A 17,505-nucleotide genomic window follows, 5' to 3' on the forward strand; every position below is an offset into this window, starting at 1 on the left:
ATCCATTCATGTTGCGCGATGACCCTGGCTACAGCCTGGAACGATAACATTTCACTCGCGAGTTACAATGGGGGGGGATCGCGCATCGCGCATGACCGGTTTTCCCCACCGGAAACAGATTCGGAGATATAGGTGTTTTAAAGAAGGAAATAGACAGGAAGTGGATGGGAGCCATGTTTTTGTTTCCGGTGATCTATCTGGCCTATCCTTCTCAAGATCACAATGGGTACTCCCAGAGCTGCTCTAGCCCCGCCCGTGTGGAGAAAAACGAAAAAAACAAAAAGACATATTTCACGGTCTGGACCGTGTTCGGCACCGGACCGCTACTCTGCGCAAACACGGTTCAGACCGTGTTTGGCACCCGATGTGTTAAATTGTTCATAGGGTCAATACGAGTAAATAAATATATGATAACCTTTCCACAGGAGCAGCTTTTTCATGGTTATCACACATTTTGTTATTTTCCCCATACGTACATGACAGGTGAAAAAATGACAAAATTTAAAAAATAGTTATCATAATGAAACTTCCCCAGTTGATTACTTACATGAAGACAATGATTTATTGTATTACAAGTTTTCTGAAATTGTATATTTAAATATGCAAATTATGCATTTAGTCCATGAGCCAGAGCCCCAAAATTGAGCCAGATATTGAATATTCCCTCGTTAAAAACCTTTGACTCCAACATCTTAACTAAATGAAATAAGAATGTTGACTCTGGCTTTGTCCAATGTTCCAATGTTGATTCTGGAAAGTTATGCAAATTCAGGCATATTTTCCTAATGCCTAATTTGCATATTTAAATATACAATTTCAGAAAACTTGTAATACGATAAATCATTGTCTTCATGTAAGTAATCAACTCAGGAAGTTTCATTATGATAACTCTTTTTTAAATTTTGTCATTTTTTCACCTGTCATGTACGTATGGGAAAAATAACAAAATGTGTGATAACCATGAAAAAGCTGCTCCTGTGGAGAGGTTATCATATATTTATTTACTCGTATTGACCCTATGAACAATTTAATATAGGTATGGTTTTGCCCACTCTTTCGATAATGAAATCTTGTCTGGCTCATGGACTAATCTGTAACATATCCTGGAATAATAGATGCACTGTATCAAGGATACGTGACCTCTATGAGACTTTTAGGGTGGGGCTATTGTACTGATTGCACTGAACACTGTCACCTTTCTTTATCATTGCACTGATTGTAATGGACACTTTATTAGTTTTAGGGGCGGGATACGGTGAGGACACTGTAACCTTATGTTGTTGTTTTTTCTGCATAGTGCAGGGTAGTTGTATAGTTGTATACTATTGTATACTGTACCACTGTATATTCACCCACGGGATCAATAAAGATATTTATCTATTTATCAAATAGACAAATACAAATTGAACCAAATGGACCCCTATGGTCCATTTGGTTCCATTTGTACACTCTCAAGAGTTATTATGGGGGTCCTTGAAATTAAAAGGTTTGAGAACCACTTCTCTCTAATGGATTTGTATACCCCAATGATTCAATTACTTCAATTACTTGTAAGCAATGGGACACATAGTGAAGCCTAATGTATTCTCAGTATATGACGGTGATGCTTACCGACAAGAAATGATGTACAAGCTAATAACGCATAGCATGCTGTACAGTATTTGATCAGGACCGTGTATATTGTATTATTATTGGGACACAGTATTACTTTGTTGGACACATATATGGACTGTAGCCAGAACACAGCTGGTCTTCTTGCCAGAAGGTTATCTGAGGATTTTAGACCGCCAGTGTCTGCCAGGACAAACTCACTAACCCAACACACACACACACACACACACACACACACACACACACACACACACACACACACACACACACACACACACACACACACACACACACACACACACACACACACACACACACACACACACACACACACAGGGGGAGGGAGGGAGGGAGAGAGAGAGAGAGAGAGAGAGAGAGAGAGAGAGAGAGAGAGAGAGAGAGAGAGAGAGAGAGAGAGAGAGAGAGAGAGAGAGAGAGAGAGAGAGGGGAGGGGAGGCCAATTCATAAATTGTATGGTGTCAGTTGTAGAAAGAGGAGAGAGAGAGAGAGAGAGAGAGAGAGAGAGAGAGAGAGATGGAGACAAGGTATAAACCCTGGTCGTTGTGACATTGAGTTTAAAATGTCCTCAACAGAAGCCACACATTTTATGTTTTACACTTTTTGAAAATATTGTTGGTAAATTAATGCCCTAGGCCTACCTTCGTCATACTACAGTTACACAAATGAGAACAATATTACATTCAGCAGAATGACTTCATTCCATCTCAGAGCCATTTATTCTGGTCATCATGGGTCTCTGTCCTCACAAACTGACCATTTACTGCATCAATGTGACTCTGCAATTCTGACTCTGCAATTCTACCACCAATCATGAGGTACCACGGTAAAGTACCTCATGATGATGAATTGAGTACAATGGACCACAATGGAAACTGTACTGCTGCACTTTTTCAAACTGTGAATACTAATAATGAAGTATTCAATCAAAATGCCACCGAGTCTAGGGGTTGGAATCCACTGCGGTGTGCCGAGCGTCTATACAAACACAATTGGTCGAGTTTTTGGGATGAGAAACCCGGGTGGGTAGGGCAATCTTTGCCGCCGCATGTACTCCTACGGGCTGGGGGGTGGAGCCTGTCAGCCGGGGGGTCTTTAGCGTGAGGAGTAGGACGGAGGCCCTATACATCCTCCCGGTGGGGGCTCCTCACTGGCAGGTGAGCCAGTAGGGTACGACAGCAGTGACAATACAGAAATGTGTGGGGAGGGTTAGTTGGCATAACGACTAAATTGGGTAAAAATATTTGGCTAAAAAAAAAACAGTCAGTCAGTCAGTCAGTCAGTCAGTCAGTCAGTAAACAGTCAGTCAGTGCAGTGTTTCTGCTGACTGCAGAGGTTTTCATTCCAGTAATAAAGTGACATTCACTCTGCTGAATAAATGTGTGCTGGCATCAAACTACAACACTCTCATAACGTCACCGAGGAGTTCTGCCATAAACACTCAAGTCCTTTAGACAACTTTTATTTAGGTTGAAGCAAAGTCTCAGCTGTCAATATTTTAGAAAATGGTTCCCCCGGTTCAAATTACATTTGTTTGTTTCCGCTTGTAAACAGACATGTTCCATGTGTAATTTGAACACATGTATTTGAATATTTAGTTATTTAGCATTAAAGGGATAGTTCACTCCCAGACACAAAGAGTCTCCTTTGTGTCTCCTATCGGAACCGTGCCTACTGGTCCGCTGGTCATCAAATTATTGGCTTAGGAATGCGACAAAAACGAAAAAATATCCATGAATTCAAGTCTCCATGGGGTGAATAATCAATAGAAAAAAAGTTTTTTGGGGCGGTGAAATATCCCTTTAAACATAAAAAATTATGACAAAAACAAAAAAACAAACTGTGTTTTTATTTTTTAGTTATTATCATTTTTGGTTCGCCTGGGCCAGAACAATTGATCAACTTTCTGGTCACACTATAGACTTACAAGTCAGTCTCTAAATTCTTTGGTCAACTAGAGACTAAGGACACTTGTTATAACTGGATAGGAAAAAGATGTACAGTAGTTAACACATTGGGTGCCAGAGGTTTATTAAAATATTATACGTTGAGAGCCTCATCCAGCCTCTTCTTCTCAGAAACTCCTTGGGTGATGTCAAAGTTTCGTTTTAGCGCCCCACGTGGCCCACATGTATAAAAATAGAATTGGGTCAAAAACGGTCCGGACCGTTTTCGGCACTTCTCGTTTGGACCCTCAAAAACGGTCCGGACCGTTTTTGGCATTCAATGTGTTAAACAAAATTACAGAACCAAATTGCAAAACCAATCCAAAGTCTGGGGAAGAAAAGACGGCCTCTACATGGCCTCCCCTGCATGTAGCTTAACAGGCTTACAAGCCCAGAAGACAAGTATAATGTCTTTAAAGGTATCATGACATTCATTTTCACTTTTTTTATTTTCAATGTTTTATTTGGGGTTTTATGACCTCAATTACACCCAAAAAACCTGAACTTAGAACATTCAGTGGATTTTCTGTGGTCTGGGGTTTTCTGAATAATTAGGCTGAAAAGTAATCTGAGCTTGGCCCTTCGACAGTGAGGTCACAGTCGATTAATCCCGCCCACTCTCCTCCTCGCCCCTCCCCTCCCCTATCCTTTCCTTTGGGGGGGGCGGAGCAGAGGCGATGATTGACAGGCAAAATCCCTCACCAGCGACACCCGCAGGCAAAGATTTCTTTTTTCATTGCAGTTGAAAAGGCTTTAGAAATGTGAGAGAAAAACACCTGCCATGGATCACTGGAATGGAATTTTCACTTAAAACTTTTTGTACACTTTTGAAGGACCAGGACAAAGACTTTGAATGTGGTGTAAAAGTGAATGTCATTAAACCTACAGACCGCAAAAAGCCAAGCCTATACTCAGGCCAGAAATTATCTGTGGATGTGGATGAAGAGAGACAAAACAACTCCCAGCAGCAAACGAAATTGGATGAAGATGGCGATGGATCAGGCGCACACTGTGCAAACCAGTGTCAAACACCACCAGACAGGCTCTGACTTGGAATCCTCAAGGGAAGAGAAACAGGCCGGCCAAAAAGAACACCCGGCGGCGGGATCTACAGGCAGACACCAAGAGACTGGGATGCACCTGGTCGCAGATGGAAAACAACGCCAGTGACCGAGAACTCTTGGAGCCAAGGCAGAGGTCTTCAACAGGGGGTCCGGGACCCCTAAGGGGGGGTTACTACAGGGGGGCGCCAACTATTTGTGTGATATGGTCTTTTTTCTTTGTTTTCTTACATTAACCACTTGAACCCTAGCATCCCTATCTTGAGGGGAACATTAGCCAAAAATAGCAGATCTACAAGCTCACAACGCCTCGCACTGCGAGGCGTTGTAAGCTTGTAGATTGGCTATTTTTGGCAAAGAGGGGAAAAAGAGCAGACCAAGTACAAGTATTGGGGGTTTAAGTGAAGACCCCTGGTGTAAGGTATAAGTCAATGAATTACTGCAGGCCAGACAGCATCCCTAAATGCTTTTAATTGTGGAGGTTTTAGCACTACTGCAGCTCAATCAATGTTGTAGGGTAGGCCTTACAACTGTCAAGTTCAACGTCACTGAACAATGTGACTAATAGACACTATGATATTGTTATTGAGTTTTAGAAATATATTATTGTGTTATAAATATCCACAGGTTGACAAGCTAGACAGCAAAAAAAAGCAAGTTTTCATTTTGAGTATACTAGTTGTTAGTATAATGAATCCAGGCCAGAACACAATTGATTGACTGATCATTAAATGCTACGAAAATACAAGCTGCCCACCCATCTGACCACTTAACACAGCAGCCGACAATAGGCCTGTCGGCTGCCGTAATAAGTATGAGTGGGCCGCGAACACTTTCAAGTGGGCCCTGATCCAGAGAAGTTTGTGATTCACCGATTCAAATAAACTCAGGCATACTGTATGTCTTGCAGTGGTTTTTATGGCAAGCTGACCAAGATGTAGCGATATATCTTCGCTGTCTGGTCGAAACCTCATAATGTTCAAAACCATTCCTTTTACGTTTTTTAATTCAAATAGTGAAATTAGACAATCTATTTTCAGCTGTTATCTGAAAGTATAGGGCATTCATTTATGGGAAAAAAAAAACATAAAAAGTTGAAATATGGAGATACAAGGTTTCTGTTCACAGCAATGATATATAACATTTAAAAAAAAAGGTGGCTGCTTTGACATTTGGGCCAATGGAGAGTTTATTATATTTATAGTTATGGGAGGAGTACTTACCTGATGATGTCATCATTGTGCGCCAGGTAGAACCTCTGGGTGTGTTCTCGGGTGTTGTAAACGACTCCCACGCCGGCTACGAAGTAGACCACTTCCTTCCCAGAGGTGTAGAACAGGTTGTTCCTACACTGGTGTCCGCGGTAGCCATAAACCCAGTCCAACCTCAGCCCGCTGCGCGGAGCACTGCGCTCCGACATCTCTCCCGTGCTGCACTTCCTGTCAAACAAACAAACAAACAAACAAACAAACAATCATCATTGTTCCTCACACCTACTGGGCGGAAGGAGTACTCTGATTTATTTTTATTTTTTAACGTAACCCATTAAGACCTGAGGCCGATTCTACAAATGTCTTCTAAATCAATCTAAAAACTGTTTTCATGAAAAAAACGTGTGTTTTTACATCACTGGTGCTCAAACTTTTTCATGTCAAGGACCCTCAAAATTATATCTATTTTGCCGCAGGCCCCGATCCTCAAAATATTTTGTTCCAGGGACACCCAGAAACAAAGATTTGTGTTGAAAACTGTTTGCTTTGAAAAAATATATACAGTATTTTTTTTTTTTTTTTTTTTTTTTTGTTCTTTATTTACCCAGGGTAGTAGCTGAGCACAAGTGCTCATTTTCAGCAACGCCCTGCACATAGAAACACACAGACAGACAGACACATTAAAACCTGGGAGCTGACCAGTACAACCACAGTCTTATGCTGTTGGCCACTAAGCAGCTCCACTGGAGCAGTTGGGGTTCAGTGTCTTGCTCAAGGGCACTTCAGTGGTGTTGGGTAAGTGGTGACCATTCACTTCCCCACCCAGATTTTTCCTGCTGGTATATTCAAAGATTTGCACAAATCTTCATGATTTTTCTAAAATAGCATATCTACAAGTTCATGAGCTTGTATATGCAGAATGCCCAATTTCATGATCATATAGGCTATATATCATGTTTTGCGATAATAATTGTCTCCGCCAGGCCGAAAGGCATGGCGAGAGAGTATGTTTTACCCCCTGTCCATCCGTCCGTCCGTCCGTCCGTCCGTGTGTGTGTGTGTCCTGTCCGTGTGTTACCAGCTAATCTCCGGCAACTGTGCACACACACTCCCTCAATGCCAATTCAGAACCTCTGCCCCAAATTTTTCACATGGGCCTGTTATAGCGCCACCAGGACGCCGATTTGTGCAAAACCCATTTTTTTACATTACTCCCACAGATTTTATCTAAACGTCATGCAAATTTGTACACAGTATCTCTATAGTCATGTGATCAACCCGGATCTGTCCGATTTCCCATATTCCATCCTGATTGGCCAAGGTTGCTTTCCAAAGTTTGCAGGATTGGTCTGTTTTGAACAAAATGCCTCAAATCATGAAATCAAACGCAGCTTGCAATTTCCGTGAAATTTCACACGCACATTCCCACTAGGCCGAGGAAGAAATGCCACCCATTTCACATTGGCCTGTTATAGCGCCACCAGCAGGTCTAATTTAGCAAAACACATTTTTGGAACAAAATGCCTCAAATCATGAATGCAGTGTCGGATTGCCGTGAAAGGCCTAAGAAGAAATGGCACCCTTTTCACATTGGCCTATTATAGCGCCACCACGAGGCCACAATAACGTACCTGACCTGGTGGAGACCTGTGCACTTTTTCGAGGAGCACTTTTTCTAGTTACTGATCATTCACTACTTACGCCCAATATTATCAGGAGAAAGTGCCCTTTATACTGTCCCAGTTGCAACTTTTGTCTTCTCATTTCTTTGTGTTTTCTAATTTTATTTTACTTGTTGATCCTGCTATCCTGCATGAGTTCTCACTCCTGACCAGATGAAATTGGCATCCCGACCTGTAAATGTGTTTTCTGTTAACTACAAAGCTGGAGAGACAGCAACCCTTGGTACTCTATATCAGGGCTCTTCAACGTTTTTCAGGCAAAGGACCCCTTTACTGAGAGAGAGATGAAGCAGGGATGTTGCAGATTAAACTTTTTCATAGATTGAATAGATAGCTTCATAGACTTGTTTGACAGCACTGTCATTGTGTAGCGTGTGTTGGATTCATGTTAATTTGTATTGAACAGTTAACAGTTAACCACTTAAACCCTCAATACTGAGATAACTTGTACATGGTCTGCTCCTTTTCCCTCTACACCAAACCTCACTTGTAGATCGTCTATTTTCGACTAATGTTCCCCTCAGAATAGGGATGCTAGGGATGAAGTGGTTAATGTAAAAAAAGAAAAAGAAAAAAGCTCACAACGCTCGCAGATGCGAGCTTGTAGATCAGCTTTTTTTGGCATGCAACACTGTCGTGCGACTGGGCATAAATTAGGCTTTCCTCTGCCAGCCAGACAGTGTTGAAGGATGTTTTCATATGTAATGGCAGAGGACACCTCATACATTATAATATGAGCTAATAGTCTGAATCATTGGTCGCATTATTATAAACATGCAAGAGATATGTGACTTGGGCCATTAGACCCTATCACAATAACACAAGAACATGAAGGTAGATGATGCTATGCTTTTATAAGAAAAAGATGACTCTGACAATAAGGTGACCTCATGCAGTCTAAAATGGACATGAATAGTTGCTATATTTAGCTACAGGAAAATATCTCTACAGGTCTAGGAGTCAAAGTCAAAGTTCAGAGTCAAAGTTCATACTTTAAACATGCTTCCTGGATTATCGGTCATGGTGAGCTCACACTATCACGCAAATAAGTCAAGTTAAATATAAGATAGCTGACATATTATAATCCTCAGGTGTTCATTTATCCTTTTGAGAGTAAAGCCGACAACCATAAAACACATGGTAGAAAATAGACGAGAACGTACCAGCTCACAAATCCATTCACAGGTCCTTGATATGAGAGAGAGAGAGAGAGAGAGAGAGAGAGAGAGAGAGAGAGAGAGAGAGAGAGAGAGAGAGAGAGAGAGAGAGAGAGAGAGAGAGAGAGAGAGAGAGAGACAGACAGACAGACAGACAGACAGACAGACAGACAGACAGACAGACAGACAGACAGACAGACAGACAGACAGACAGACAGACAGACAGACAGACAGACAGACAGACAGACAGACAGACAGACAGACAGACAGACAGACAGAGATAGGCAGAGACCTATAGAGAGAGAGGCAGGGAGCGATAGCGATAGAGCAAGACAGAGAGAGGCAGAGACCCAGTGAGAGAGGCAGAGACAGACAGACAGAGAGAGAGAAAGAGAGAGAGAGAGAAAGGAAGAGAGAGAGAGAGAGAGAGAGAGAGAGAGAGAGAGAGAGAGGAGAGAGAGAGAGAGAGAGGCAGAGACAGAGACAGAGACAGAGACAGAGACAGAGACAGAGAGAGAGACACACACACACCGAGAGAGAGGCAGTGAGCGATAGCGATAGAGCAAGACAGAGAGAGGCAGAGACCCAGAGAGAGTGAGAGAGGCAGAGACAGATAGAGAGAAAGAGAGAGAGAGAGAGAGAGAGAGAGAGAGAGAGAGAGAGAGAGAGAGAGAGACTCTGAAGTCACAGACAAACCAGATGTGAATAATGAAATGAGATGTAGATTCTCTCCATTCAGAACTTATTTCAGAGGAGGATGATCCGTTATCCAGAACCTAAAAACCAAACCGCGTCTTTGCTGAACTCTCAAAGTATACAACCCCCTTCCTCTAGTCTTTCAATCCTCCTCCTCCTCCTCCTTCTCCTCCTCTCCAACTCACACCAGTCTTTCTGTCTGTTTATTGCAAACACTACTTTTGGTAATTGATTTCCTATTAACCACTTAACTTAAGCCACAACGAATAGCAAATATAGCAGATCTACAAGCTCACAATGTGTCACGTCGCGATAGATAGATAAAGATAGATCGATCGATCGATCGATCGATCGATCGATCGATCGATCGATCGATCGATAGATAGATAGATAGATAGATAGATAGATAGATAGATAGATAGATAGATAGATAGATAGATAGATAGATAGATAGATCGATCGATCGATCGATAGATTATAGTTTTTTGGTGTGACTATTGTCATGGCAGATTCCTGAAGAGCATGTGTGCCATGTTTGGTGATGATTGGAACAACACTGTGCCTGTGGCCCCCTGGGCCCCTAACACATGGCCCCTGGTGTGACTATTGTCATGGCAGACACCTGAACAGTGTTTGTGCCAAGTTTGATAAGTATTGGAGCAATGGAGCACCTGTGGCACCCAGGGGCCCCCCGAGGGAAAGAAAGGTGTGCTCTTCGGAGCACAGGTCCCCACCAGGCCAGGTTGCCTTCCCAGGAACCACAAACTTTGGAAGGCATTCATAGCCAAATGCAAAGTTCCACGGCAATCAGACGCTATGTTCATGATTTGTGGCATTTTGTGCCAAATGTGCCACTCCCGCAACTCTTCACTCTACATTAAATATAAAAATAAAATAGCTCTCAACATGTCACGTTGTGGCGCTTTGAGAGCTTGCAGATCTGCTATTTGCCGCAAAGGTTTTTCCCCCGAATATGGATGCTGGGGTTTAAGTGGTTAACCATTTGATCGGCCAAAACAAATCATCAGCTTTGAGGATTGGTCAAACTTTGCGTAACTTTTGTGCCAGCTAAATCAATATAAGTGGTGGTGTGCACAACAGGACTTACATTGTTTTACAGTTCAACACTTTTGATAAATCCTGTTTGCTTGATCTTTGTGCTGTTGAGAGAGATGTTTTTATGGGCAGTGCATATGAAAGGAATCCCCACGTTCGGTCATGATGCTGTGATGGTGGGACGCACGGTGTACTGCTTTGGAGGTTACTATTACAGCGAGAGGGATCAGATTGATGTGCATGTCTTCAACACAGTGTCTTTGCGGTGGATGAAGTTACCCCAAGTGACAACTGAAAGAGGAGATGGTCATAGTGGGGTTCCCTCCATGCGTAGGAACCACACAGCTGTGCTCATAGAAGTCACCTCCTACATCTGGGGGGGTTATATATATATCACAGGGGAGTACTGCAACGTCCTTTATGCATTTGATGTCGACACCCACAGGTGGTTCAAGCCCGAGGTTTCTGGGACCGTTCCAGAGGCGAGGTACCACCACTCAGCCTGTGTCTTGCGGAAGGTCATGTATATCCATGGAGGACACAGCAGGCTGACTGGACACACTAATGACATCTACAAGTTGGACACCACCACAATGGTCTGGTCTTTAATCGACACCGGAGGCACTCCAGCACCTGTTTCATCAAGTCACTCTGCCACCGTCATTGGGACAAAGATGTTTGTATTTGGAGGCTGGGAGGGCAGGCGCTACAACAACATCAGAGTGTTTGACACGGAAATCAACTGCTGGTTGGCCACGCCTTCCGCACAGCTTCCAGAAGGGCGCGACGGTCATTCGGCCTTTGCCTACAATGGAGAGCTGTATATATTTGGTGGCTACAGGGACCAGGGCTTAAATGACCTGTGGAAATTCAACCCAGAGACCTTCACCTGGAAGAAGGTTGAACCCAAGGGGGAAGGCCCAAGTGGGATGAATAGGGTGTGCTGTTGCATGGTGGGATATCGTATCATCCTATTTGGAGGAGACAACACCCCCGATGACCTGTTCATCCTAGATTTAAGCCCAAGTTTGATGATGTTTTGCAAGCTAGCGGTTATTCAGTACGGGCTGGAGCAGTCGGAACTCCCACACGACATCCAGTGGGAACTGGAAATCATGACTACCAGCAGGAACCGAAACAAAAGATCCCATTAAAAACACCAAAACCAAGATGGGCTCTAATTTGTTCTGACCGTGTCCTTATTCATTCATTCTCCAGAGATGTCACTCACCTAGAGACTAAACAGGTTGTGAGTTCTAACAGGCAGCCCGGGGGATGTTTTGGTTTGAGGAATTAGTCCGGGGGTCTACAGCAAAACATTATGGAAACCTTTTTGTTTTAGCAGCCACAATGTTGTTCATCCACGCACTCATCCATACCATTATGATGATGACCTAGCAGTGCCGAGAAGGGGGGAAACCTTTTGTTGTTGCTCACAAATGCAATGGAGAAAATGGAAATGTTCTATATTTTGATAAAGTAACCTCTCTCCAGCTCTTCAACATTTTCAAATCAGGATACAAATTTTATCCAATCAGGAGAGAAACCCTCAATGATTGACACATTTTAAAGTGACCCAGTTCCAGTTTAGTTTCATCACTTCCCATTTCATTTGTTCACCCTGTATGAGTTCTCTCTCTTGATCTGATAAAATGGGTATCCTGACCTGAAAATGTATTTCCTGATTTGTAACGATCTGCTATCAGTATATAGGGCTGGACTATATATATATATATATATATATATATATATATATATATATATATATATATATATATATATATCTGGACTATGTAGTCTGTCTATATATATACTGCCTTATGGTCCCTTATGACTAACTCCCTACTGCCTTTTGCAGCCTCATTACTGACTTTCTACTGCCTTATGCAGCCTTATTACTCACTTACTACAGCCTTATGTTTCCTAAATACTAACTCCCTACTGCCTTATGTTTCCTTATTACTGACTCCTTACTGCCTTATGTTTCCTTATTACTGACTCCTTACTGCCGTATGCTGCCTTATTACTGACTCCTTACTGCCTTATGCTGCCTTATTACTGACTCCCTACTGCCTTATGCTGCCTTATTACTGACTCCTTACTGCCTTATGCTGCCTTATTACTGACTCATTACTGCCTTTTGCATCCTTATTACTGACTTCCTACTGCCTTATGCAGCCTTATTACTCACTTCATACAGCCTTATGTTTCCTTATTACTGACTCCTTACTGCCTTATTACTGACTCCTTACTGCTTTATGCTGCCTTATTACTGATTCCCTACTGCATTATGTTCCCATATTACTAACTTCCTAATGCCTTATGTTTCCTTATTACTGATTACCTACTGCCTTATCGTCCCTCATTAGTGACTCCCTACTGCCTTATGCAGCCTTATTACTGACTCCCCACTGCTGCCTTATGCAGCCTTATGACTAACTCCCTACTGTCTTATTTTCCCTTATTACTGTGCCTACTGCCTTATGCTACCTTATTACTGACTCCCTACTGCCTTATTATGCTGCCTTAAATCTGACTCCCTACTCCCTTATTATGCTGCCTTATTACTGACTCCCTACTGCTTTATGATGTCTTATTACTTATTGTCTTTAAGTGTGTGTGTGGTGCAATGTCCCTCCTGTTTGCCAGACCCAAGGGGTCGGCCTACATGAGGCTTTGTCCCTTTTCGTCCATACATGGGCAAAAAAGAGGGTTAGGGTTCGCATGACGTGCCTACATGAGGCTTTGTCCATACATGGGCAAAAAAGAGGGTTAGGGTTCGCATGACGTGTCAGGCTGACACGTCATGCGAAGTCCGGCGTGACGTAGTGCTCTGATCTTATAAAGTACTAGGAATTTATTCTGGGTCTAGCAGAACCAGGTTTTAAATGTATGTAAAATGGCCGACCCAACTCTGCGGCTTTAAGGATTGGTCAAACTTTGTGTGACGTTTGTGCAGCTGAACCAATATAAATTCACATTCACAATATGACTATTATTTTACAGTTAAGGACTTGACCAATGTGGTTGATCGTTGTGCTGTTGTAAGAAATGTTTTGCTGGACGGTGCATCAGGAGGGAATCCCCCTTTCAACGAACGGTCACGCAGCTGTGACAGTGGGATGCAAGGTGTACTGCTTTGGCGGTTACAATGGCAGGGACCCGATTGACGTACTCGTATTCAACACAGTGACGTTGTACTGGATGAAGTTGTTCCCGGTGACAGCTGGAAGAGGAGAACGCCCCCTTGAGGTCCCCTCCATGCGCTACGACCACACAGCTGTGCTCATGGAAGATTCAATCTACATCTGGGGCGGTTGTAAGCATAACGAGAGGGAGAACTGCAATGTACTTTATGCAATTGATGCCGACACCCACAGATGGTTCAAGCCCGAGGTTTCAGGGCCTGTTCGACATTCGAGGTGCTCCCACTCGGCCTGTGCCGTAGGGAAGCTCATGTATATCCATGGAAGCTACATCAGGCTGACTGGACACACAGTGAATGACATCTACAAGTTGGACACCACCACAATGGTCTGGTCTGTCATTAACACCAGAGGCACTCCACCTGCTTCGTCACGTCACTCTGCCACCATCATCGGGACCAAAGTTTGTATTTGGCGGCACTGGGCACCAGGACAACAACATTAGAGTGTTGCAAAAATTGCATTTGCGTTGTGAGCTTGTAGATCTGCTAATTCTGGTAAAGACATTTGGTGTGGAAGGAAGCAAGAGCAGACCAAGAGCAGACCAAGCCACCAAGAACGATCAATCAACCTTTATTTGTCGCATATACCATTTTAAAAAGTAGTATTTCTAAAAATGCTGTGAAATGTATACAGGTCATCTCCCCGCACAGTAAGCAAATAATACAAGACAAGCAGGACTAAAACTAACCTAAAGAATAAATCATCAAAAATACTAAAGCACTTAAGAGCATGTTGCTTCATTTCTCAGTCCACAATAAATAAAAATGTCCATGTATAGGTGAAATCATGTCATGTGTAGTGCCCCAGACAAGATGCGGTCACAGCAACAGCTTGCACGGTGGGTTGTGTTAGAGAGTGGGAGAGTGGGGTTCGATCCCTCCTCAGTGCGAATCACAACATCTGGTGTAGTAGGACATGGAGGAGGTTCTCGTGTAAGGGACATGAGGGACGTTGTGTGCTGTGAGGGACGGGATGCATGAAGTGTGAAACGTGAGGGCGAGATCCCCCCAAAAATCGAGGGGGCAGATGTAGTGCCCCGAGACAAGACACACACACAACAGCTCTGCCAATCGAGCTTAGCTCTATGGGCACGGTGGGTTGTGCTTCGGCTTGCCAAGTTGGAGTGGGATTCAATTCCAGCTCAATGCGAATCATATCCATGCGGGTACCTAAACGTGTGGAGGGTGACAGGCATGCTATACAACACACTGCTTGTTGCTTGCTGCCATAGCTCCACATCTAATCCAGTCAGCCTCATCACAGCTCCTTGCAACCACTGCTGGAACCAGACTCCAGGGCTTCACAAACAACGGGTCGGGAGTCAAGACCAATTTTTGGGTCATGGACCCATTTTGTTTCCGACAATTGTTTTATTAATATTAAAAAAATTCAAACGAATATGAGGGGGCAATAATAAAGTCCATACATATTGTTTTATTATAAGGGTAATAATAATAATAAAGATAATGATGATAATAATAGTGAAAATTGACGATCTACAAGCTCAAAACGCATGAAGATGTGACGTGTTTTGAGCTTGTAGATCAGCTATTTTCATAATTGTTTAAATATGGCTGGGTGTGGGCTATATTGGCCATTTTTGCACACTTTGGATTTTCCCTTTGCCATTGTTTGGTAGCACAACATAATCTATATGACCCAACAAATATCTTTTCACTTTGACATACTGTTTCAACATACTGGAGCCCAAAACACACATAAAAACATAAAATCGGATTTGAACAATTTGGTGTACTTTGGTATAGAAAGCACAAACATGCTCTCATATTTCTGTTGAAGGTTGATGGTTAAATTGAATTAAAATCAAGCTGTATATATATTTATATCCTACAAAAAGAAAACTACAAACTTGTATGTAAAAACACAGCGCTTCAAATTTCGAATTCCAAATCCAATCCGCAAAGCCGATTAGTCGGCTTTGTGGATTGGTCCACTTTACGTGACATAAGTACAGCTGAACCATTATAACTTCGCTGTCAGGCAGAAACCTCTTCTCTCCATAATCTATTTGTTTGTGTTTTTTTCATAAATTAATGCCCTACTTGATCATACAACAACATCACACAAAAACATCAAAAGTAGCAGATCCACAAGCTCGCACTTTGAGCCTGTCGATCTGCTACTTTTGCTGTTCTTGAATTTGAATCCTAAGAAGTAAGTTTTGGACATATGAGGTTTCCACATGACAGAGACGATAAGCATTACGCTTCATCGGCTTCCTGGACTTTATATGTAAAATGGACCTGACTACCTGTACCATGGACTCGTTTAAGACTGCCACCGTGGCACCAAACTGCTGTTTAGATTAAAGGCCGCTAAAATATCTACACATTCTAATTAATAAATGTTTAATGCATGTTCTAACAAATCATTGTGAAACATCAAAGAAACACAAAAACACTTATTTGCTTTTTAAATGCTATTTAATTGGCTTCCTTTACAGAAACAGGTCCTGTTTTTCTTTTACCAGCAGAAAGACTATTGTTCAATCTGTAATAATGTCTGTATTTGATTATGGGGATACACTGTATATGAATGCTTCACTCTCCACACTGAAGCCTCTGGATGCAGTCTACCACAGTGCTTTGCGTTTTATTACTGGTGATGATTATCTCACCCATCACTGTATTTTATATGACAAAGTGGGTTGGCCATCTCTCGCAGTTCGTAGAGAGCAACATTGTATGTTAATTATTTATAAGGCCTTGTGTGGTAAACTTCCTTTATACCTATAACCTCGCTTTTGGAACCAAAGGTTACTGGTCACTCAACACGTTCACAAACACACATTACTGTAGATATACCAGTCCACGTAAGAGCAGTGAACATGGAAAAACTCCATTCATGTATTATGCTCCACACACATGGAACAAACTTCAGGACTCTCTGAAACTGGTGCGATTGGTCTCAATAGAGACATTCAGGGTGCTTCTTGAGGACACACTACATAGTGACTGTACCTGTTTCATGTAACACTGTTTATTTGCATCTGATTTTAAATCTCTGTGTTGTTATCCATGTCCTCACTGTATTGTCTGATTCACCGCCTTTTGCTATTATTTTAATGTGGTTTTATGCTTCTGCTTTTCTTTTTTGCTTCATTGTCAAAGTTGTGACATTGTAATGTGATTCAAATGTTTGTTATCAGGGCGTCCTTGAAAAAGAGAGCTTGCTCTGAATGGGTTTCTCTGAATAAATAAAGGAAAAAGAAAGAAAGAAAGATCTTGACACCCCTAACCCTCCCCATCAAATACAACAACATGACATTTAAAACTGATATGTCAGATGTTTTGCTTTCCACATTGATTAGAACATTACTGTAGTCAGTCTTGCTCAATGCACAGTGTAGTGTCTGTAGTGGTAGCAGAATGGACAGTGTTCTAAACTTACATGTGGGAAACCCATTGAATCCCATAATTATTAACTACAGTGACTACACTGTTGCCTACATCATGTGTTTTCAACTGGTGGTCCGTGGAGGTATTGCATGTGGTCCCTGACCATGCATTTAGTAATGAAGGAAAGTGAAGATTTGTATTATATTTTATTTTATCGATGGTGGATACTGTTAATGTGCGTGACAACAGAAAGGAAATTCAACTCAAGGATGACAGTTTTATACACGCACACAGCATAGTGTGTATTTAAGGGAGGTGATGACGCATCAATGTTGTCAGTTACTTGGAAGTCGGACATCCGACTCCGAGTCAGACATCCGACTTCAAAGTAACTAGGGCCTTTTTCTGACTATAAGTAGGGCTAGTGGTAGTGGTAGTGCTGTCTACCAACTTCATACAGTATATTGGAGTTCTCAGAGGACCATCAAAGTCACAGGTA

General features: G+C 42.3%; 1 protein-coding gene across 1 annotated transcript in view; it reads right to left on the minus strand.

Moving 5' to 3' along the window:
- The window catches only part of LOC308099928 (echinoderm microtubule-associated protein-like 6), a gene marked incomplete at both ends in the record, with an annotated part of 57,818 nt that extends 51,762 nt beyond the window's left edge, over positions 1–6,056 (minus strand). The window contains 1 exon segment of the mRNA XM_080448792.1: positions 5,860–6,056. Coding sequence (XP_080304918.1) covers positions 5,860–6,056 — 197 coding nt within the window.
- Between the last annotated feature and the right edge of the window lie 11,449 nt (positions 6,057–17,505).

This window comes from Gymnoscopelus braueri, assembly GCF_963280865.1.
Source record: "Gymnoscopelus braueri genome assembly, chromosome: 14".
NCBI lineage: Eukaryota > Metazoa > Chordata > Actinopteri > Myctophiformes > Myctophidae > Gymnoscopelus > Gymnoscopelus braueri.